This window comes from Anomaloglossus baeobatrachus, chromosome 3 (genome assembly GCF_048569485.1).
Source record: "Anomaloglossus baeobatrachus isolate aAnoBae1 chromosome 3, aAnoBae1.hap1, whole genome shotgun sequence".
Classification (NCBI taxonomy): Eukaryota; Metazoa; Chordata; class Amphibia; order Anura; family Aromobatidae; genus Anomaloglossus; species Anomaloglossus baeobatrachus.
Genome location: NC_134355.1, coordinates 377,721,194 through 377,745,887, shown reverse-complemented (window position 1 = coordinate 377,745,887; position 24,694 = coordinate 377,721,194). Strand labels below are relative to the sequence as shown.

Sequence of the window (24,694 nt, the reverse complement as noted above, 5' to 3'; positions counted from 1 at the left end):
AGTCCCTGAAGGTATGCACCGCTACAACACCTGTGGGGCTTCACACAGGCATGGGGTCTCTGTTTAGTATAATGTCCTTCAGCTCTTTGGCCAGTAGGCTGACCCCTTGTTTGTTTAGGTGCTTGTAGTCATAGAGGTGTTGGTGATTTATAGAGGGGTGTTGTGCCAGGATCACGTCGGGCACAGCCTTGATTCTGGTGGTCAGGTCCGTGTTGATGTTCTGGATAGTTTGGCTTGATACATCATACAATATCTATTATCTATCTATCTATCTATTCCTCTATCTATCTATATTATCTATCTATCTATACCCCTAAATATCTATCTATTATCTATCTATATCTATCTATTATCTATCTTTCTATATTATCTGTCTATCTTTCTATATTATCTATCCTTCTGTCGATCTATCATCTGTCTGTCTATCTATCCCTCTATCCCTCTATCTATCTATCTATCTATCTATCTATCTATCTATCTATCTATCTATCTATCTATCTATCTATCTATCTATCTATCTATCTATCCATCTATCCCTCTATCTATCTATCTATCTATCCATCTATCTTATCTATCTATCTATACTCCTAAATATCTATCTATTATCTATCTATTATCTAGCTATCTATTATCTATCTATACCCCTAAATATCTATTATCTATCTATATCCCTCTATCTATTATCTATATCTATCCCTCTATACTCTATCTATTCCCCTAAATATCTATATCTATCTATCTATCTATCATATATCTATCTCTGTATTATCTATATTTTTTTTTTATTTTCAATGTGCTTTATTGCTGTAAAGGCATTAAAAAACGCAGGGACCAACATGAAAGAAAACGCACCAAAAACGCACCGAAAACGCATGAAAAACGCACCAAAAACGCACCTGCGTTACTGGTTTTTTTTTTTAACGCAGGTTCGCTAATCCTTCACTCTCAAGAAATTTTTTATGAAATTTCTTAACCTCATAACGACGGCCGTACGACTTAAAGCGGCGGCAAAACAGGGTACTTATTCTGTTCCGCCGCTTTAAAGCGGCGGCCCGAAAAAACCCTGTAGCGCCCCCCAGCGACCGAAAATCTCGGGGGTTTCAGCTACCGGGGGTAGCTGAGACCCCCCAGATTATGAATCGGGGTGTTTTTTTTGGACCCCGATCATGTGATCGGCGGTATACACTGTATACCGACGAACACATGAAAAAAAAAGAAATGGCCGGTAAAACTGATTTCTTTTTCATCTGACATGATCAAACATGTCAGATGAGAAAGAAATCTAACCCCCTAGTGCCCCCAAAGCCCCCGGTACCGGAGAGTCCCCCCACCCCTACCCCCACCGGACATCCAAAATGGCGCCGAAGCGCACAGAAAACTGCCGCCGGCGCCGGCTCTGCAGTCATTTCCCTCCGATCTGAAATGATCAAACATTTCAGATCGGAGGGAAATGTCCTCCCCCTGACCCCTCCTCCGGTCCACCGGAGCCCTCTGGTCACCGGAGCCCCCTCCGGTTCTCCAGAGCCACCACCCCCCTCCCCCCTCCGGAGCGTGGAAGATGGCGGCGCACAGCGCGCGGCCGCCTTCATTCTGCTCTTTCTGCCGCATGTGACACGTCACATGCGGCAGAAAGGTGTCCCCAGGTCCCACTAGGTCACCCCCCGTCACCCCCCCCCAGCCCCCGGTTATACGTTACCTGGCTGCTGGTGCTCCGGGCCCGCGATCGCCGCCTCCTTCTTCAATGCTGGCGGCGCATGCGCAGACAGCGGCTGTCAGCTGGATCCCTGCAAGCAGGGATCCTGCTGACGTCGCAACTGCACAAGCTACTCCACTGTGGACCGGGGGAGGGTGAGTGCGGTAATCTGCAGTCACACTCCTCACATGGAGAGACTGCTGTTCCAGAAAATGGGGGGTACGTTCTGTGAGCGTGCCCCTCATATTCTGGAATGAGGTTACTGCAGGTCACTCTGCCCTAGGTTGGACCGGGGCAGTGTGAGTGCAGTATTCTCAGATTACTGCACCCACACTGCTCATGGAGAGCTTGCTCTTCCAGAAAATGGGGGATACGTTCCCTGAACGTGCCCCCCATATTCTAGAAGATCCAGAGTCGGCGTGGGACCTCCAAAATGGATTACAGCGACCGGAATTTCTTTATTTTCAATAAATTGGTAAAAGAGGAATGTTTCGGGGAGTGTTTTTTCAAATAAATTTTTTTTTTGTCTTTTTTTTTTTCTATTACTGACTGGGTTAGTGATGTCGGGTATCTGTTCAGATGCCGTGACATCACTAACCCCAGGGCTTGATGCCAGGTGACATTACAGCTGGTATCAACCCCATATATTACCCCGTCTGCCACCGCACCAGGGCGCGGGATGAGCTGGGGCGAAGCGCCAGGATTGGCGCATCTAATGGATGCGCCACTTCTGGGGCGGCTGCGGCCTGCTATTTTTAGGCTGGGAAGAGTCCAATAACCATGGCTCTTCCCACCCTGAGAATACCAGACCCCAGCTGTCCGCTTCACCTTGGCTGGTGATCTAATTTGGGGGGGACCCCACGTTTTGTTTTTTTTTAAAAAAACGCCTGGGGAGCCCTCCAAATTGATCACCAGACAAGGTGAAGCTGTCAGCTGTGGTTTGCAGGCTACAGCTGTCTGCTTTACCCTAGCTGGCTATCAAAAATAGGGGGGACCCCACGTCGTTTATTTTAATTATTAATTTTTTGGGGGGGCTAAATACAAGGCTAGGCACCCTTTAGTGCCACATGAAAGGCACTAAAGGGCGCCAGCTTAGAATATGCAGGGGGTGGGACGTTATATTTATTTGACATCTATCCATTCATCCATTGTAGCATTTTAGGCTGTGTGCCCACAATCAGGGTTTGCAGCGTTTTGGGTGCAGAGTGTTTTCCCTGTGTCCATAACACTGCGTTGTGCAGTAGAAGCACAGTGGAAGGATTTTTAGAAATCTCATGCCCAATGTGCTTCTTTTCTCCGCAGCATAAACCGACCTGTGGCGCAGCTTCCCGAGCCTCAGCATGTCAATTTATGCTGCGGAGATGAGTGTTCTCTGCAGGTAGCATAGAGCTCCACAGCGGCCTAAACCCAAATCGTGGGCATGGGCAGCTGCGTTCTCCCGTGGACAACACTCACATCTCTGCAGGAGGCTGACACTGTGTACTAGACGCCGTGTCGCTGGATCATGGCCACATAGCCTAAAAGTGAGACATTTGTTGCTACAGCAACATTTTTGTGAAGTACCTGTGGATTCAAAATGCTTACTATACTCCTGAATAAAATCCAGTTTCCAAAATGGGGTCACTTGTGGGGGGTTTCTGCTGTATAGGTACCCAAGGGGCCCTGCTAATGTGACATGGTGCCCGCAATTTATTTCAAGTTTTCCAGAATTCAAATGGTGCTCCCTCCATTCCAAGCCCTCCCATTTATCCAAACAGAGGTTTTTGGCCACATGTGGGGTATCCCTGTGCTCATAAGACATTGGATAACAACCTGTGGGGTCCACGGTTTGTTGTTGTCTCTTGAAAAAGTGAGAAATTTGATGCTAAAGCAACAGTTTTGTGAAAAAAATGAAAATTTTCAATATGGCAACCTAAGCTTATCAAATTCTGTGAAGTACTCGTGGATTCAAACTGCTCACTATACACCTAGATAAAAGCCTTGAGGTGTCTTGTTTCCAGAATGAAGTCACTTGTGGGGGACCGCCACTGTTTAGGCACCTCAGGGGCTCTCCAAATGCAACCTGGCGTCCGCTATTGATTCCAGCCAATTTTGCAGTCAAATGGCACTCCTTCCCTTCCGAGCCCTGCCATGCGCCCAAACAGTTGATTTCCACCACATATAAGGTATCGCCAAACTCAGGAGAAATTGCACAATAAATGTTATGCTGAATTTTTTCCTTTTACTCTTGTAAAAAAAAAAGCTACCTGGTTGAAATAACAATTTTGTGGTAAAATTTTATTTTTTTTTTTTCATGGCTCAACGTTATAAAATTCTGTGAAGCACCTGAGGGTTCAGGGTACTCACCAAACATCTAGATAAATTCCTTGAGGGGCCTAGTTTCCAAAATGGGGTCACTTGTGCGGGGTTTCTGCTGTTTAGGTACCTTAGGGGACCTCCAAATGCGACATGGTGCCCGCAATCTTTTTCAGGCAAATTTCCTTTCTAAAATTCAAATATTGCTCCTTTCGTTCCAAGCCCTCCCATTTGTCCAAACAAAGGTTTCAGACCACATGTGAGGTATCACCGCGCTCATAAAAAAGTGGTTAACAAACCTTGAGGTCAAATTTTTGGAATTACCTCTTGAAAAAGTGAGAAAATTGATGCTAAAGCAACATTTTTGAGAAAATTATTAAAATTTTCAATATGACAACGTAACGTTAACAAAATCTGTGAAGTACCTGTGGATCTAAAATGCTCACTATACCCCTAGATAGAAGCCTTGAGGGGTCTAGTTTCCAAAATGGTGTCACTTGTGAGGGATTTCTTCTGTTTAGGTACCTTAGCGGACCTGTAAATGCAACATGGTGCCCACAATCTATTTCAGCCAAATTTGCTTTCTAAAATTCAAATATTGCTCCTTCTGTTCCGAGCCCTCCCATTTGTCCAAACAGAGGTTTCTGACCACATGTGGGGTATCGGCGCGCTCATAAGAAAGTGGGGAACAAGTTTTGGGGTCCATTTTGTTGTGTTATTTCTTCTAAAAGTGAATACATTTGGGTTAGAGCAACATTTTTAGGTAAAATTTAATTTTTGCTTTTTTTCATTCCACATTGCTTTTGTTCATGTGAAGCACCTGAAGGGTTAATAAACTTCTTGAATGTGGTTTTGAGTACTTTGGGGGGTGCAGTTTTTAGAATGGTGTCACTTTTGGGTATTTTCTGTCATCTAGGCCTATTGAAGTCACTTCAAATGTGATGTGGTCCCTAAAAAACTGGTTTTGTAAATTTTGATGTAAAAATGAGAAATTGCTGATAAACTTTGAACTCTTCTAACTTCCTAACAAAAAAAAATTTTGTTTCCAAAATTGTGCTGATGTAAAGTAGACATGTGGGAAATGTTATTTATTAACTATTTTGTGTCACAGAAATCTCTGGTTTAACGGTATAAAAATTCAAAAGTTGAAAATTGCTAAATTTTCAAAATTTTTGCCAATATTCAATTTTTTTCATAAATAAACACAAAAAATATTGTCCTAAATTTGGTACTAACATGAAGTCCAATATGTGACGAAAAAACAATCTCAGAATCACCGGGATCCGTTGAAGCGTTCCAGAGTTATAACCTCATGAAGTGACACTGGTCAGAATTGCAAAATTTGGTCTGGTCATTAAGGTGAAAATTAGCTCCGTCACTAAAGGGTTAAGAAAAATCATTTTTCTAGTGTGAACATAGCCTAAAGCTTCCAGCTTTCTGCTCGAAGCTGCTAGATATAGCTTGTGCTTCCCTGGTTAGGTCATGTAGTTTACCCTTCTCCGTATTGGTTTTCCTGTTTAATCTCGATCTGTTTTTCTGACGCTTCTCCTGCCTATCGATTTGGTACCTTGCTGTCATCTCTGTTTTAAACCAGCTCCCCAACTTCTCTAACGGATCCTATTTTTTCCTTTTTGTGATACCCCCCCCCGGCTTTGACTCAGCTTGGCAACCATTCCTGCCTTTATTTTGTACCTCTGGACGGCAGCCCATCCTTAGGCAGCAATCTACTGGCCCCTATTGTAAATCCAGATCCCTGTATAGGGGTTAAATTGTGGGTTTCTCAGGATTTTGCCAAACAGAGTGGCTTGTCCTAGTCGGTCTGAGATAGCCGTTTTGAGCCTGTGTTCCCAGCCAAACGTCACACTATCTTTCCTAATGATGATACTGAACAAGCCATAACTCTAAGGCGGGCTTTGCACGTTGCGACATCGCAAGCCGATGATGCGATGTCGCACGCGATAGTCCCCGCCCCCGTCGCAGGTACGATATCGTGTGATAGCTGGCGTGGCGAAAATTATGGCTACGCCAGCTTCACATGCACTCACCTGCCCTGCGACCGTCGCTCTGGCCGGCGACCCGCCTCCTTCCTAAGGGGGCGTGTCGTGTAGCGTCACTGCGACGTCACACGGCAGGCGGCCAATAGCGGCGGAGGGGCGGAGATGAGCAGGATGTAAACATCCCGCCCACCTCCTTCCTTCCGCATAGCCGCCGGCGGCAGGTAAGGAGATGTTCCTCGCTCCTGCGGCTTTACACACAGCGATGTGTGCTGCCGCAGGAACGAGGAACAACATCGTACCTGTCGCGGCACCGGCATTATGGACATGTCGGTGAATGCAACGATGATACGATAACGACGTTTTTGCGCTCGTTCATCGTATCATCTAGCATTTACACAGTACGATGTCGAAAGTGACGCCGGATGTGCGTCACTTTCGATTTGACCCCACCAACATCGCACGTGCGATGTCGCAACGTGCAAAGCCGCCCTAACAGGCTAATTAAGGCCTGAAACCTTGGTCAAGGTTATCTGAGCACACAAATCTCCAAGGGTGTCAAAACTATTGTATCAGCCCATTTCTTTTGTAATTTTTTAAGTGTAAAAGATGAAAAGATCTATTGCCTAAAATACAAAGGAAATGTGTCACCTTTATGCCTTTTAGAGATCATTTCATCTTCAACTTGCTTAACTGTTCAAAATAACAGTAATTTTGACCAGGGGTGCGCAAACTTTTTCATGCCACTGTATGTTCTACAAATTGGTATGATTTGGATTGTAATATGACATTTATGTGTCCAAATGTGAGTATAATATGTTTTATCACAATATTACTTTTGTTTAATCTGTCACAACCTTTTTGCTACCCAAACTGAGAGTAGCATGATATTTAGGGGTAGAGACCCTGATTCCAGGAATGAATCACTTACTGGGCTGCTTGCTGTAGTTTGGGTAAAATCAATTTTATCTGCTGCAGTTCTAGCAATTCTCTGAATACTGAGCTCTGTATAACTCTGCCCACAACACTGATTGGTAGTTTTCTGCCTATGTATAGTATACACAGAAAGAATATATGAATATAAAGAACTATATGACATCAGGTTTACTCGTCCTCTTGTAATAATCTGCTGATAAAACAGTGATTTTTTTTAACTACACTAAGCAGCTCAGTAAGTGATACATAGCTAGAATCATGGTCTCCTCAGTACGTGGCTCTCAGATTAGGTGGCAAAAACCTGGGGACAGATTCCATTTAACTAAACAAAATGATCACTATTGCAATCCGACAGACACAAGTTTTTTGTAGTTTTGTTATTTCATCGCATTGGTTCTTAAATGGTTTAATTCCTTGTGACTGGGGGAATGTTTTTGCTGCAGATTTTGAAGAGACCGCAGAATATTGTCACTCCTGACTTTCTACTACAAAGATCTGCTGTTTTAGACCCAGAGATAATCAGTGAAAATGAGACACTTATTTCTGAATGGATAAAAACCATTGATCAGGTTTTGATGGAAGCCGTTGATGAAAGGTAATATTGTTTAAGAAGCAAAAAGAGAATTGAAGAACCTTTTTAATTTAGACATATTTTAGTATAATAATGCTACCTCGTTTAGAAAAAAATATTTCAGGTGAGCAGGTTTTACTTAACTCCTTATATGATTTTGATATGTCTAATAGGGCATATAGTAGTAATTAGTGATGGGCAACCCAGACTGTAAAAGTCCGAATCCGCACAGGTGCAAAAAGGAACTTTGTGTAATGATCCCGAGTGATAAAGAAAAAAAAAATTAAAGAAAAAAGAAAGAAAATAAGAATATAGCAAGCGCTTCATACTTACCGCTCTCCGTGCGGCTGTAACTTTGCTTCCAGGCGGCCGCTCACTCTACTTCCGGGGCCACTCATTATCTTCAGGCATATCCACTGCTTTCCCCACCCACTGACAGTCCTCGAAATTCTGATTGGTTGTAGTCAGACCGCGCCCCAAGCCTGTGTGACAGCGGGTCTGACTGCAACCAGTCAGAGACCTCATGTGTCTGCATCTAGATTGATGTAAAAATAAATAAAAAAAATTGGAGTAGGGTCCCCCCATATTATGATACCTAGCACAGATAAAGCATACGGCTACAGGCTGCAGCCCCCAGCCATCTGCTTATCTTGGCTGTGTATCAAAATAAAAGCCACATGCGGCTTTTTTTTATTTTAAATTATTTAAATAAATAATTTTAAAAAACGGGTTGTGGTCACCCCAAATTTTGATTCCCAGCCAAGATAAAGTCTATAGGTAGCGCTGGTATTCTCAGGCTGGGGAGGACCATGGTTATACCCCCCAGCATCTATTTGATGCGACAATCCCAGAACTTTACCCTGCTTATCCTGATTACCCCTGTTGAGGTGGCAGTCGGGATAATAAGGAGTTAATAACAGCTCACAGCTTCCACTAAGTGCTAGATTAGTAATGGGAGGAGTTTATGAGACCCCCCATTACTAATCTGTAAGTGAAAAGAAATAAACACAAATACCAAAAAAACTTTTATGTGAAATAAAAAAAAAAAAAACACCCCTTTTCACCCCTTTATTAACCCCCAAAACACTCAAGTCTGACGTTATCCACATGAGGTCCCACGAAGATTTTGTCTCTGCTACATCTGAAGTGACAGCAATAGAACATGACTGCCCACTGTGAGCTTCAGGCAGAGATTGAGGTTCGCAATGAGCGGTGACGTCACTAAGATTATTTGCGGTTACAGCTGGAGGTTCCCACAGTCTTCCACCTGTGTTCGAAAGTAAACTGACCTCAGGTCACCTCATTGCGATCACAGATGGAGGACTGCAGGAGAGAAGCAATTCTATTGCTAGTAGTGTTGGCGCCAACGCTACAAGCAATAGAATCGCTTCTCTCCTGCGCTTCTTCCTCCTGCAGTTGTCGCGGGCGGAGGAGGGGACGCTGCGCTCTCCCACTGCTCGGGTCCGGCTGCCGCTGCTGCGGCCGCTGCTGCTGCTCGGTGGTGGCTCGAGCGGTGGGCCGGATCCCTGGGACTCGAGCGGCGCTCCTCGCCCGTGAGTGAAAAGGGGATGATTGGTTGTGGGGGGTTTTGATTATGGATATTGTCCGTGACGCCACCCACGGTTGTGGTGATCTTGGTGACACCACCGCTGCTCTGGACGGGGATCCCGGGAGCGGTGACAGGGAGCAGCTGAGTTGTTAGTTCTCCCCTTCGTGGGTAGGGGGTTTTGGTTGTCCCGGGGCCCGGTGATGGGGTAGGGATGGATGACGGCAGGCGGGTTGTGGGGCCTGGTGAGGTGCAGGGTCGCGGGGGCAGCGCTGTGCTGCACGGCACGGTGGTACTCACTCAGCCTGAGACGATGACACAGTTCTCGGTAAAACACACGGCTGGAAAGACGGGTCCCACGGACCGCTGCTGTTGCTTTTCCCCGGCAGGTTGACGGTGACTGCCTTTCCCTGCACCTATGTACTTCTGACGGTTCCAATGGGTTCCCACCGGTAACCCGCTCCCCGGCTTGGATATGGGCCGGAGGAGCCCCTTTTGCCCGCAGGCGCTGGCCCTGAGAAACGGTTGCCTTGGCGGTGGCGGTGTCTCTCTCACTGGGTTGGACTGTTGCCTTCTGTCGGGACTTGACTGTTTGGAAACCCAGGAGGTCCCCTTCACTAACGGATTCGGCAAATTCACGGCGACTCCTAGCCTTGCCGGGGTCCGAAAAGCCCCTGCCAATGGTGCTGGCTTCTCCTTGTGTACCGGTCCGGTACCGCCGGGCCACCGCCCGTCCACGGTCCTTACGGTAAACTCCGATAGGCCACTCCTGCAGACGGTCACCACCGTCTGCCAACCTTGCTGCTCCGTCCGGGCCACACACCCGGACTAACTTCAGATCGCTCAACTAACACTTTGCTCCTCACACTTGCTCCTCCACAACTAATCTGACTGTTGTTCTCTCCTCCAGGACTTAGAACTCCTTGGTGGGTGGAGACCAACCGCCTGGTTCCACCCCCTGGTGTGGACATCAGCCCCTGAAGGAAGGCAACAAGGGTTTTGTGTTTTGGCTTTGATGTGCCTAACCAGGGTGTAGGGTGTGGTGATGTAATTACCTGTGGCCCCTGGCTTGTCCAGGGCGCCACATTCCCCCTTAGCAAAATGCAGACCGTCCGCAGGCTGCCCGTCCATCACCGGTTTTATTTTCACCAACTGAAAAAGATATAAATAACGGTAACAGACATACAATTAAAATAACATCTTCCCACATCGGGAGGTACCCTTACTTAAACGTTGCAACGGTAAACGGTTACGGCTTCCGCTCTCTCCCACCCAAGCAACCTGGCCCTGATGCTGCCCCTAAGCAAACAGGCAGCACCCCTTGACCCCCAGTCCTGCACAAGTTGCCCGAGCAGGTTCTGTCCTTTTCAGGGGACCCACGTCCATGGGGAGCCCCTGAAACCCCCAGAGGATTGCCACCGGTTCTGGTGGTGGCTGGGCCCCAGCCTACTCCACTGCGGGCCCTTCCTCCAATCTGCCTCTCCGGAGGCGGCAACGGTGGGAGCTGTAACAACATAATTATTTACAGGCCACAAGTTTGTGGTTGCCTTGCAAGTTCTCAGGCATGTTCATAGTAGTTTCTATGTAAAACTGTAGACGGTCCCCACGGGGAAAACGGTGCCAGCCACAACCGGTTTTAATCAGCAGCTGAGAATCAGATGAATTTTTGGTATATTATGCACTTATCATTCAAAACTTCTCAAACTTTAAAACACACACATGTTCCCCTCCTCTAAATAGTGGTTTCCCGGTACCTAAGTGGGGGTCTACCTAGGTTGGGACGAGTGGACCTCCGGGGTCCGGTGTCAGTGGTGACAGGCAGTAGGGGAGAGGGAACAATCAGTTCCTCTTCCCTGTTATCGTGTGGGGCAGGCGGAGGCATAGGGGAGCTGGGCACAGGTTCATCCCTGGGCACTGGCTCACGGTTGACCGCTTCCATCACTTCCTCATCCACGGGTTGTGGGAACAGTATAACTGGAAGAGTCACCGCGCCGTTCTGCGTAGGCCAGTCCGCCGGGAAGTCACCCATCACGGTGTGGATTACTTCCTTCGCCTTCTCCGCCGGTGTAGGAACCGGAACTTCAGCCGCTGTCATCAATGCTGGTGGGCACCTCTTTAGATGGTCCCGGGAAACCTTGGCCAAAGTGCCCCCTTGGTCACGACTGATCTGGTAGGCCTTCCCATCTTCCCATCCTGTGGGCTGTATGACATATGGAGTTTGTTCCCATTGATCATCCAGCTTGTGGGTCCTTCTATTCCGCTTTAGCACTACATCTCCAGGCTGGAAAGGGCCAGCAGACGCCTTCTGGTTGAAGCGCTGCTCCTGTTGCTCCCGACTCCGACTCAAGTTCTTCTCAACATATTCCTGAATCTGTCGGTATTGCACCCTCCGCCGAGTTTCCCATTCAGCTGTCGAAGGGAGTGCCTCCGGGGCTTCCAATTCCATGTCCAGATCCACCGGTAGCCGGCCGCGGCGAGCTCTCATCAGGAATGCTGGAGTGCATTTCGTTGAGCTGGAAGGGATATTGTTGTACATATTGACCAAGTCAGGTAACTTCTCCGGCCACAGGTTCCGCTCTTCTAGCGGCAACGTCTTGAGGAGGCCCAGGACCAGGTGGTTCATCTTTTCACACATGCCGTTGGTTTGGGCATGGTAAGGCGTGGTCCGGATTTTCTTGCAGCCATACAACTGACAAAATTCATGGAACACCTCAGCCTCAAATGCCGGGCCTTGGTCGGTAAGCACCTTCTCAGGGTATCCATGTGGTCGGCAGAAATAAGCCTGGAACGCTCTAGCGGCGGTACGGCCAGTTACGTCTTTGACTGGGACAACCACCATGAACCTTGAATAGTGGTCTACCATGGTTAGAGCGTAGGTGTTAGAAAAACCACAAAGAACTATATAAAAAAAACACCAAAAAGGAGCCAAGACAAATGATATGTGCACACACAGAATGTGGTGAGCCTTCCTCATAAAGATGGCTGCAGCCGAGGTGCAAGATGCTGATGTCACAGCCACTCAACCTCCACACTAGGGGGGAGGGGAGGCTGCTTAGCATAAGACATGCACACTAATAAGGCTTGCACTGGGAGCCCATCATATAATGAGTGAAATGCACAGTGTCTGAACTGTGACCTACAAATGACGCCAGAAACCCAGGTCAGGCGGGCAAAACAGCACTATATAGGTGCATCTCACACGGATACACGAGACGCACAGTGTCTGAATAATGGCCTATAAATGATGCACAACACCAGGTCCAGGCGGGTCAGTTAGCACTATGAGTACATAACACATGACAGGCTCACCATTTAACCACCTGAATTCAAAAGGTCCACACACATCCTGCAAAAATGGATAAAATGTGCCATACCTCAAATAGTGAGATATTAGTTTATATTTTGGCCCAAAATATGTAAGCTCGCAATCCGTTCGTCAAGGATTCTCACACTTGCGAGTCCCTACACTGAATTAGTTAGAAAAACCACAAAGAACTATGTAGTGGGTGAGCCTACCCCCTACCAGTACCAGCACAGTTAACCCGGAATTGTTAAAGCTGTTTTAATAAAAATGTTGAATTTTGATATTGTATTGTATTGCAGTGATAGGGCACCCCCTAGTGGCCGGGTGGGACGGTTGTCACCACAGGGAGAGGAGGAGCCGGCTGAAACCAGGGGGGAGAGAGTGTGTATGTGTGAGAGAGAGGTTGTTGGATCCGGGACGTGAAAGAGCGAAGATCAAGGGGCAGAGTGTGGGGGCTGAATGAAAAGGGGACGCCGGAGAGAACGGGAGTGGACGAATCCTCGTGAGTGAAGCAACCGGTGTGGGTCCGGGGTGTGTGTAACCGACAGTGGGAGCCCGGTGAAGCGGAGTAACCAGGGCACAGCCCCACGGGAGGATTTGTCAGGGCAGGTTGTCCCCCAGCCCAGGAAGTTTTACTTGTCTGCAACCACCGGATTAAGACTGCGTGTGTCAAGGGTGTTAATAAATGTCTTTTATTTGCATCACAACTGGCCTGAAGACTATTTGTGCCACCATCGACGACAACACCACCACACTCTGCCCCACCAAGTCAGTCCCCAACATTGCAGGAGTGATGGAGCCAGGGGTGTGCCTTGAATCTACTGCTGCCACGACTACACAGCCTGAGGCGCCCCTGGCCCCTCACTTCATGTGGCGTAGTCGGCAGGATACGATTCCCCTGCCAGGAACCCAAGAATCCGGAGACCAAGTGGTGCCGAGTGCACCGTCTCCGGGCTATGAGAGCAGATTTCCAGTCCCATGGTGGGAGGAAGAAGTGCCCAAGGCGTTGGACCGGACACAAGATGGCGGCAAGATGGCCGTCGTCTGTGAAGATAACGAAAGCACGCGAAAAGTTGGCACCAAAAGAAGAGCCTGGGGCTGGCCGGTGCCGAAGAAGAAGCACAGAGTACTCCGCCCAAAGAGGGGAGGCGCCAGTCCCAGGGCACGAAGAGATATGAAGAAATACGAAGTGGGCGGTATCCTGAAGAAAAAGAAGAACCACCGCGGAGGAGTCAAGATGATGTGTGAGGCTGGGGGTGGAGTCTGTTTAAGAGCGGGAAACATGGGCCCGCCTTTTCTTCTTCCAGCCTCAGCATTGACCTCGCCGCCATTGCAGTGTATACCACAGAAGAAAAAGATGGAAGCTTCCGGACGACCACAGGATCTCGCCACCGCCATGGCCCTGACCAGTCTAAGCCGGGAGCGCCCTAAACCAGCTGCCATATCAGGAGTGTTCCTACCAGAGATCCCGACCGGGTCAGGAGACCCCGCACGCCCGGAGAAGGTGACCTGGTTGACCACCTGGGACGCGACCACCGGAGGCACGACCACTGAGGTCCGGGCAACGTATGCCGCCCAGCTACCGGTGGGGAATCGTCCTTTGGGGATCACCTATCCCCCTGTGGAGACACCCCAGCACGTCGTCACAGCAACCGCAGCCGCCGCACCAACTGTCTCTGAGCGTGAACCGGCCGAGGTGGTTGCCGAGCGGCTGGAGCAAGACTCCTGGGGCTTCATTTGGGAACCTGTAGTCCCGTCCTCTACTCCCTATCCAAGAGCCCCGTCTCCGGTGCCAGATCCCGTTCAGGAGCGGTTATTGGCAGAGATCACCGCCCGGGAAATGTTGTCCGGTCCCGGCGGTGAAGAGCTGGCCCTGCAATTCACCACCGGTGTGGTGGTGAAGTTCAATCAGCAGGAGGGCTACGGATTTATCCGTGAAGCCAGCACCGGGGACGACTATTTTTACAATAGGGTCCACCTGGATGTAGAGGGCCTACCCAAGAGGCTCCATACGCTGTACCCGGGCGAGAAGGTCCAATTCCTACCGGACGCGGGAAGTCGCGGCCTGTTCGCCGTTGGTGTGACCCGGACGCCGACCGCCCGGGAAGCGGCCCAGTGGCAGCAGGAGCTGGAGTGGGAGGAGCACCAAGAGCGACGCCGGAGCCAGCAGAAGCCGACGCCGGTAGATGCCTCCCATTCCCGGTGTACTCTGGCGGTCCCACCGGAGGTGAAGCCTGACCCGGAAAAGGGTGTCCCGGTCGTGGCAGTTAACCAGAGCGTCACCAACAGACCGGTGATAGTCCTGGACGTACCTCAACCTGCACCTCAACCGCCCCGAGTGGCGACTCCATCGCCTCCACCGGAACCTGAGGAGCCCACGCCGTCTGAGCCACCGTTTGCTCCTGTGTCGTTCCGGAGAGTCCGCCGCCAGCCTGGACAGTCCCTGGGCGCATACATCCAGGCCCAAGCTGCTGAATGGAAGCGATCCTGGCCCCCAGAATAGGACGCTCGTGCTGGCCTGTTAAGAAAAGACCGGTAGTGTTGTTCGACCGGCAAAGTTTAAAGTTTGCAGTTGATATGCCTGTTGCGCACCTTCACAAGACCGGGAGCGCTGTTGAGCCTCCGGGCGCCTCCAAAAGACCGGGAGCGCTGTTGAGCCTCCGGGCGCCTCCAAAAGACCGGGAGCGCTGTTGAGCCTCCGGGCGCCCCAAAGGACCGGGAGCGCTGTCAGGTCGCTTGTTGTGGACTGGAGCTGAAGGGTATCTTTTTATGCCATGTTTGGTGTTTTAATGTGTGTTTATAGTTAAGAGCCTTGCCGGGAGGCTCGGATTTTAAGAGGGGAGGCATGTAGTGGGTGAGCCTACCTCCTACCAGTACCAGCACAGTTAACCCGGAATTGTTAAAGCTGTTTTAATAAAAATGTTGAATTTTGATATTGTATTGTATTGCAGTGATAGGGCACCCCCTAGTGGCCGGGTGGGACGGTTGTCACCACAGGGAGAGGAGGAGCCGGCTGAAACCAGGGGGGGGAGAGTGTGTATGTGTGAGAGAGAGGTTGTTGGATCCGGGACGTGAAAGAGCGAAGATCAAGGGGCAGAGTGTGGGGGCTGAATGAAAAGGGGACGCCGGAGAGAACGGGAGTGGACGAATCCTCGTGAGTGAAGCAACCGGTGTGGGTCCGGGGTGTGTGTAACCGACAGTGGGAGCCCGGTGAAGCGGAGTAACCAGGGCACAGCCCCACGGGAGGATTTGTCAGGGCAGGTTGTCCCCCAGCCCAGGAAGTTTTACTTGTCTGCAACCACCGGATTAAGACTGCGTGTGTCAAGGGTGTTAATAAATGTCTTTTATTTGCATCACAACTGGCCTGAAGACTATTTGTGCCACCATCGACGACAACACCACCACACTCTGCCCCACCAATTCAGTCCCCAACATTGAAGGAGTGATGGAGCCAGGGGTGTGCCTTGAATCTACTGCTGCCACGACTACACAGCCTGAGGCGCCCCTGGCCCCTCACTTCAACTATATAAAAAAAACACCAAAAAGGAGCCAAGACAAATGATATGTGCACACACAGAATGTGGTGAGCCTTCCTCATAAAGATGGCTGCAGCCGAGGTGCAAGATGCTGATGTCACAGCCACTCAACCTCCACACTAGGGGGGAGGGGAGGCTGCTTAGCATAAGACATGCACACTAATAAGGCTTGCACTGGGAGCCCATCATATAATGAGTGAAATGCACAGTGTCTGAACTGTGACCTACAAATGACGCCAGAAACCCAGGTCAGGCGGGCAAAACAGCACTATATAGAGCGTAGGTGTACCCACTTCGACTGGGGGTGAGCTTTACATGGTCCAGGGCGACCAGCTCCAGTGGTTGATGTGTAACGATCGGGTGTAGGGGTGCCTTCTGGCTGGCCTCGTCCTTCCTTCTCAGCGTGCAAGGGCCATACTCTCGGCACCAGGCCTCTACAGATTCCCGCATTCCACTCCAATAGAACCGCTCTCTCAACAGCATCTCCAGTTTCTTCCATCCGAAGTGCCCAGCACCATCATGGTACGCTTGTAGAAGGTGGGTACGTTAGCTTGGGGAATCACCAACTGGCGGATTTTCTCATGAGTCTTCGGGTTGATCAGCTCACGGTACAACTTTCCCTGGTGTAGGTACAGCCGGGTCCGTCCGCCCACAGGCGTTGGGCTTCAGCCGGGGCGGCAGGGTCTATCCCAGCAGCGCCTTGCTCCACCAAGATCTTGACTAGGCGGACAGCGGGCGCCAGATCTTGAGCTTCCTGCCACTCCTGACTGGGCAGCGGGTCCAGGTTCACCCGTTGTTGGTAGACATGCACCTTCTCAGTTGGCGGCTAGTGAAATGCAGGCAACTCAATCTCTTCGAGGTCGTCATCCTCGCACCCTTCTTCCGACAGGTGGGGCATCCGAGAGAGTGCATCAGCATTAACGTTGGCACGGCCGGCCCTGTATTTGATGGTGAAATCATAGTTGGCTAGCCTGGCCACCCACCGCTGTTCCAACGCGCCCAACTTGGCTGTGTCCAGGTGGGTCAGCGGATTGTTGTCCGTGAAAGCAGTGAATTTCGCTGCTGCCAGGTAATGGCGGAACCGCTCGGTGATAGCACACACCAGCGCCAGGAGCTCAAGCTTGAAAGAGCTGTAGTTCTCAGGGTTCCATTCAGTCAGTCGGAGCTTTCGGCTAGCATAAGCAATCACTTTTTCTTTCCCGTCCTGGACCTGGGATAGGACTGCCCCCAAGCCCACATTGCTGGCATCAGTGTAGAGGATGAATGGGCGGCTGTAATCAGGGTACGCTAGGATCTCCTCTCCGGTCAAGGCCGCTTTCAGCTGGCGGAAGGATTCCTCATGCCTCTCTTCCCACACCAGTGGGGCTCCGAGGGGTTTACCACCTTTGGTCTGTCCCACGAGGAGGCCTTGCATGGGGGCAGCCATCTTCGTGTACCCCTTAATGAAGCGACGGTAGTACCCCACCAGGCCCAGAAACTGCCTTACTTCCCTCACTGTGGTCGGTCTCGGCCAGTCTTGGATGGCAGTGATCTTCTCGGGGTCGGGGGCGACACCTTCTGCACCCACCACATGCCCTAGGTACTGCACTCTGGGTTTCAGCAGATGACACTTGGAGGGCTTCAACTTCATCCCGTATTTGGCAAGGGACGCGAACACCTCGGCTAGGTGCTCCAGGTGGGCTTCATATGTCTGTGAGTACACAATCACATCATCCAGGTACAACAGGACGGTCTCGAAATTTACATGCCCCAGACAGCATTCCATCAGCCGTTGGAAGGTTCCAGGGGCGTTGCACAGCCCGAACGGCATACTGTTGAATTCACAGAGCCCCATTGGGGTGGTGAAGGCAGTTTTCTCCCGGTCTTCGGGTGCCACAGCCACTTGCCAGTACCCGCTGGTGAGGTCAAGGGTAGAGAAGTAGTTCGCGGTTCTCAGTGCGTCCAAGGACTCGTCAATACGGGGCAGTGGGTAAGCATCTTTATGCGTGATCTGGTTAATCTTCCGGTAATCCACACACATCCGCATGGTGCCGTCCTTCTTAACCAGTACCAACGGGGCGGCCCAGGGACTACAGCTATCCCTGATAACCCCTGCCTCCCTCATGTTCTTCAACATGTCCTTGGCACATTGGTAGTGTGCAGGGGGAATAGGCCTGTACCTCTCTTTGATAGGGGGGTGTTCACCGGTGGGGATATGGTGTTGGACCCCTTTAATCTGCCCAAAGTCTAGGGGATGTTTGCTAAAAACTCGCTCATACTCCCGTACCACCCGGTAGACCCCTTCTTTGTGGTGTGCAGGGGTATCGTCAGTGCCTACGTGTAACTGTTGGTGCCACGCATCTAACTCACCTTGGGGCGGGTGAGTGCTGGCAGGAGGGGTGAGGTTGGGGGAACTGCCTCGCGGATGGTGTGGGGGTCCAGAGTGAGCAACTTGGCAACTGTAGCGTACCGGGGAAGCCTGACTTCTTCCTCCCCACAGTTCAGCACCCTCACAGGCACTCTCCCCTTCTTTACATCTACCACCCCTCGGCGGCCATTACTGTGGGCCAGTGTTCGGAGGGCATGGGCTCTATCATGGCAGGGTAGTCACGCCCCTGGGGCCCTACTGCTGCCCTACACCAAATAATCATCTCGCTCCTGGGAGGCACAATCAAAGGGGCCACATCCATCACTCTCACCCCACCAATCTCTCCTCCTGTCGAGTTCACATGTTGGCGGTACATCAGGGCTCGGATCTCACGCTGCACAGCTCTCTGTCGGCTCCCCGCCGCCGTGGCGGCCAGCTGCTGCAGTAGGGTCAGCACATCACTCATACAGTGCTCCATCACATTGGTTCCTAGCACTATCTTCGGGTTATGATCACTGGGTTCATTCATTATCACAATCATACCCTGGTGTTGCAGTTCAGCTCACCCCACGGTCATGGCCACTTGTTTGTACCCCACTTGGGTCAATGGGAGTCCATCGGCAGCAATCAGTGTTATACTGGCATCTGGGGGAGCCAGCTCGTCTGTTCCCCAATACCGTTGATACAATGTGTATGGTATGGTGGTTACCTGTGATCCAGTGTCCAGGAGAGCCATCACCGGGATGCCGTCTACAGCCACGGGGATTATGGGCCGGGCCCCGATGTATCGGTCCCGCCAGTCTGGGGGGCCATGGGGTTCTACTCCTGAGGATTGGCCTGTGGCCCCAGGGGTTGCTCGTTTAACGGACACCGTCGGGAGTAGTGGCCGTGTTTGCTGCCCCTGTAACAGATTGGGGGTCCATACCGTGAGTCATTGGCCCTTCTCCGCTGCATCCAGGGGACGTCCTCAGGGCTGTCGGCAAGCTGCATTTTCACCGGAGCCTGGGATCTGGTTGGAGGCTGGAGTGCGGCGAGGATCTTGGCGAGGTCTCCATCCATGCGGCAGAACTGGGCAGCCAGTTCTTCCATCGTTCCACTTGGGGCTGCAGGCCCTGGAGGTGTTGTTAGGGTAGGGGTCACCACAACAGGAGCAGTCTCAACCGGCCATGGGGCGGGCTCATGAGGTTCAGATGCAGGGGGCTGCAGAGCTTTGATGGCCCGTTCCTTTAACATGGCAAAGTCCACATCAGGATACTCTAGGGCCCACAGCCGGAGTTGTTTGCGGTCCTCCGAGGACCTCATCCCCTGCACAAACTGCTCACTTAACATCTTGTTACTGTCCACACTGTTGATGGTATCCACCCGCTTCAGTGTGCGGAGTGCGGTTTGCAGGCGCAGGGCATAGTCCCGAATGCTATCTGCGGGCCGTTGTCGGCATTGATAGAACTGCATCCGCAACTAGGCTTCAGTACGGGTCTCAAAGGCAACCTGTAACTTTTCAAAGATGGTGGCTACAGAGGACCGGTCCCCCTCGGCCCAGGTCTCCGCCTCTTGCTCAGCTGCGCCGGTTAGCTGCCCCAGCACTAGCGCTGCACGTTGCTTATCAGTCACTGGGTACAGCTCCAGTAGCGGACTAAGTTTCTTTCGGAAAACCTGCAAGACATCAGGTTTCCCATCGTACTGCGGTAGCCAGGCAGCTCCGGGCACATAGGGCAAAGAGAACGGCATCACCTGAGCGAGAGCCGGGGCCGCGGCACCCCCCCGCCAGCGCGGCCGGGACCTGGGCAGGCCCGTTCCCATCTGCGGGTGCTCCCACGGCTGCGTCCGCCGCTCCGCCAGCGGCACCGTCAGGCGCAGACATCTTGTTTCCGTCCCCCTTAGCCTCTTTCCGGCTCCTCCTCTCCAGGGGCGGGGTTTTGGCCTTCGCGCCTCCACTACTCGAGGAGACGCTCGAGCGGGAACTTTTCGCGCCAAAGATGGCGGCTTCTGAAATTTTTCAGCCGGACACCTGCGGCGGTAACAAGGCGCACCTCTACCAGACGGCAGAGCGGTAAGATCCTGTTCGTGACGCCAAGTTGTCGCGGGCGGAGGAGGGGACGCTACGCTCTCCCACTGCTCGGGTCCGGCTGCCTCTGCTGCTGCGGCCGCTGCTGCTGCTCGGTGGTGGCTCGAGCGGTGGGCCGGATCCCGGGGACTCGAGAGGCGCTCCTCGCCCGTGAGTGGAAAGGGGGATGATTGGTTGTGGGGGTTTTGATTATGGATATTGTCCGTGACGCCACCCACGGTTGTGGTGATCTTGGTGACACCACCGCTGCTCTGGACGGGGATCCCAGGAGCGGTGACAGGGAGCAGCTGAGTTGTTAGTTCTCCCCTCCGTGGGTAGGGGGTTTTGGTTGTCCCGGGGCCCGGTGATGGAGTAGGGATGGATGATGGCAGGCTGGTTGCGGGGCCTGGTGAGGTGCAGGGTCGCGGGGGCAGCGCTGTGCCGCACGGCACGGTGGTACTCACTCAGCCTGAGACAATGACACAGTTCTCGGTAAAACACACGGCTGGAAAGACGGGTTCCACGGACGGCTGCTGTTGCTTTTCCCCAGCAGGTTGATGGTGACTGCCTTTCCCTGCACCTATGTACTTCTGACGGTTCCAATGGGTTCCCACCGGTAACCCGCTCCCCGGCTTGGATATGGGCCGGAGGAGCCCCTTTTGCCCGCAGGCGCTGGCCCTGAGAAACGGTTGCCTTGGCGGTGGCGGTGTCTCTCTCACTGGGTTGGACTGTTGCCTTCTGTCGGGACTTGACTGTTTGGAAACCCAGGAGGTCCCCTTCACTAACGGATTCGGCAAATTCACAGCGACTCCTAGCCTTGCTGGGGTCCGAAAAGCCCCTGCCAATGGTGCTGGCTTCTCCTTGTGTACCGGTCCGGTACCGCCAGGCCACCGCCCGTCCACGGTCCTTACGGTAAACTCCGATAGGCCACTCCTGCAGACGGTCATGTGACGCCTTGGGCAAGCCAGGGGTCACAGGTCATAACATCACCACACCCTACACCCCAGTTAGGAACACCAAGGCTAACCTAAAATCCTTGTTGCTTTCCTCCAGAGGCTGATGTCCACACCAGGGGGTGGGCCAGGCGGTTGGCTCCGCCCACCGAGGAGTTCACAGCCCTGGAGGCGGGAGAACCAGGCAGTTGAAGCCAGACTAGAGTCTGAGGAGGAGTTGAGTTTGGAGGAGTGAAGTAGAAGGACGTGGTAAAGGAGGACAGTAAGAGTAGTGAAAGAAAAAGGAACAGTTAAGCAAGCCTGAAGTTGGTCCGGGTGTGTGCCCCGGACTGAGACAGCAAGGTCAGCAGACGGCGGTGACTGTCTGCAGGGGAGACTGCTTGGAGGTTGCTGGAAGGACCGCGGACGGGTGGTGGCCCGGCGGTACCGGAGCGGTATACGAAGAGCAGTCAGCACCATTGGCAGGGGCCTTTCGGATCCCGGCAAGGCTAGGAGTCGCTGTGAATTTGCCAAATCCGTTAGTGAAGGGGACCTCTGGGTCTCCCAACAACCAAGTCCCGATTGAAGGCAACAGTCCAACCGTTGGAGAGAGACACCGCCACCGCCAGGGCACCAGTTTCTCAGGGCCAGCGCCTGCGGGCAAAGTAGGGCTCCTCTGCCCCACATCCAAGCCAGGGAGCGGGTTACCGGTGGGAACCCATCGCAGCCATCATCATCTTAGGTGCAGGAAAAGGGACCGTCACCGTCAACTACTGGGGAAAAGCAAGTGCAGCCGTCCGTGGGAACCGTCTTTCCAGCCGTGTGTTTTACCGAGATCTGTGTCATCGTCTCAGGCTGAGTGAGTACCACAGTGCCGCAAGGCACAGTGCTGCCCCCGCGTCCCTGCACCCCACCAAGCCCTGCATCACCCACCTCATCACTGGGCCCCGGGACAACTACCCCCCTACCCACGGAGGGGAGAACCAACAACTTTGCTGCTCCCTGTCATCAGTCCCCGGGATCCCCATACAGAGCAGCGGTGGTGTCAACAAATCACCACAACCGTGGGTGGCGTCACGGACAATAAACCATCCCAAAAACCAATCCCCTTTCACTCACGGGCGAGGAGCGCCGCTCTAGTCCCCGGGATCCGGCCCATCACTCGAGCCACCGAGCAGCAGCAGCAGGCCGCAGCAGCCGCAGCGGCAGCCGGACCCAAGCAGTGGGAGAGCGCGGCGTCCCCTCCTCCGCCCGCGATAGTCACCACCGTCTGCCAACCTTGCTGCTCCGTCCGGGCCACACACCCGGACTAACTTCAGATCGCTCAACTACCACTTTGCTCCTCACACTTGCTCCTCCACAACTAATCTGACTGTTGTTCCCTCCTCCAGGACTGTGAACTCCTTGGTGGGTGGAGACCAACCGCCTGGCTCCACCCCGTGGTGTGGACATCAGCCCCTGAAGGAAGGCAACAAGGGTTTTGTGTTCTGGCTTTGATGTGCCTAACCGGGGTGTAGGGTGTGGTGATGTAATTACCTGTGGCCCCTGGCTTGTCCAGGGCGCCACACACTCATCATGGCATATTGACTGCATTTCTCCCCCATACTGGATCCTTGACACAGACCTGCAGTTCAAGTCTTTTTGCCAAAATATATTACTGACAGTGTACATTTGAAGAAGGTTATTGCAAACCGAAACATCCCGGATCTGCACACTATTTTGTCACACTATAATTAAAGTACTGCCAGATTCCTTGATTGGTTGCAACCAATCAGAGAGATGGGGACTGTCGGTGGATGGGGAAAGCAGGGAATATGTATGAAGGATAATGAGTGGCCCCGGAAGTAGCGTTAGAGCCGCGCAGAGACTCGGTAAGTATGACGTGCCTTCTCCCATTTCCCTATCCCTTCTACCACTGGATTCTGGACCCCATAGACTTATACGGGAACCAGCATCTGGCCAGATATCTAGGATCAATTTCGGACCCAAACTGGGTTATTTTTTTAAACTCAGTTAGACCCGCCGATCCGGGGTATTTGCGAGTCCTCCCATCACTAGTAGTAAGTAATTTATTGATGTAGATGTAGTAACATTCGCTATTTTCCATACACTACAAGTAGACAGTTAAGTGGACTGGGGCATAATGTTTGTAGTCACATGGAGTATGATTGCAACTGGGCTGAAGAGGTTTGGTGGCTATTCTCCTGAAGAAACCCTCTAGCCTTCTTTGCATGCTCAGCTTAGCAGACCCAGCGTAGACGTACCTGCAAATGAGGCAGATATTCATTTTGTGATGGCGACTGGCGTATGACAAGCAAAGCACCTGGTTTAATTCTTCTATAGTCCACCCTGGGTTTCTCAGGCATGCCAGCAAACTCTTTCAACATCATTATGATTAACGTTTTAAGACTGGCTTTGGCAGAAACCAGGTGTTTGGGTAATAGATAACCTGTAATAAAAATACAAAGGCAGGGCACTACATGTGCAGATATCTTTAATTAAGTGGAGATGGTGAGGACTGACAGAAAAGGAATACGGTAGTGTGTTCACCTTTGAGGGATGTGCAAATATGAGACACAATCCTGTTTCAAAACCAGAGATGGAACAAATCAGCTGCAGCTTGTCCTAGCTGATGTTCCTGGACACTGGTAATACTAATGACATTTGTTTTCTCACTGCTGATGTCCGTGCCCTCTACTCCAACATTCCCCTTACCCTTGGGCTAAAGGTTGTTGAGCAGGAGCAGAACAATTACAGCTACAGGGATTGCGACCGGGACTTGGGGTGCAGGGGGCCTGCCAAACTCAGCCCCTGCTTCAGCTGGATGTGCATTCGACTGTGCACATCCAACTGAAATGTATTGTGGCGCAGATACCCATCGGATCCCTGCACTGTGATACATGCTGTTGGCCAAACAGTTGCCGGCAGCTGACATCAGTGTCCTAGTGACTGAGGGTGGCGCATGATGTCATACATTGCCATAGCACTAACACATTGCCCAGTGATGCAATGCTTGTCACACTCTCCTCTGGAAAAAGTTCAGGGAGAATTTATGTAGGAGGGAGAGCTTAGATTAGACCAGGCATATAGGCAGTGTATTATTGCTATTGTACTTCATTATATATTGTAGATATGGCTCCTTTAGTGCCTTTCATGTGTCACTAAAGGATATTTTTAGCCTTGTTCAACCTAATAAATAAATAATTTAAAAAATGGTGTAGGGTCCCCTCTATTTTTGATAATCAGCCAAGGTAAAGCAGAAAGCTGCTGGCTGGTATTTTCAGGCTGAGAATGCTCATTGTTATTTGGCCCTTCCCAGCCTTAAAGTACCAGCCCACAGCTGCCCCACAAATGGTGCATAACATTAGAGGCGCTAATTATGGTGCTTTGCCCTGCTATTCCTGAGTGCCCTGGTGTTCTGGCAATTGGGATAATATTTTTGGGGTTTGTTGTCAGCTGTGTAGTGTCAGCTAGCATCAAGCCCAGGGATTAGTAA

The 24,694-nt window shown here is 51.5% G+C and overlaps 1 protein-coding gene across 1 annotated transcript in view; it reads left to right on the top strand.

Annotated features, from left to right (window-relative positions):
- LOC142297246 (dynein axonemal heavy chain 5-like) overlaps window positions 1-24,694 on the top strand; it is a 460,910-nt gene that overhangs the window by 25,237 nt on the left and 410,979 nt on the right. The window contains exon 4 of the mRNA XM_075341502.1: window positions 7,362-7,513. Within this exon, the coding sequence (XP_075197617.1) occupies window positions 7,362-7,513 (152 nt within the window). The remainder of the gene's footprint in view (window positions 1-7,361; window positions 7,514-24,694) is intronic.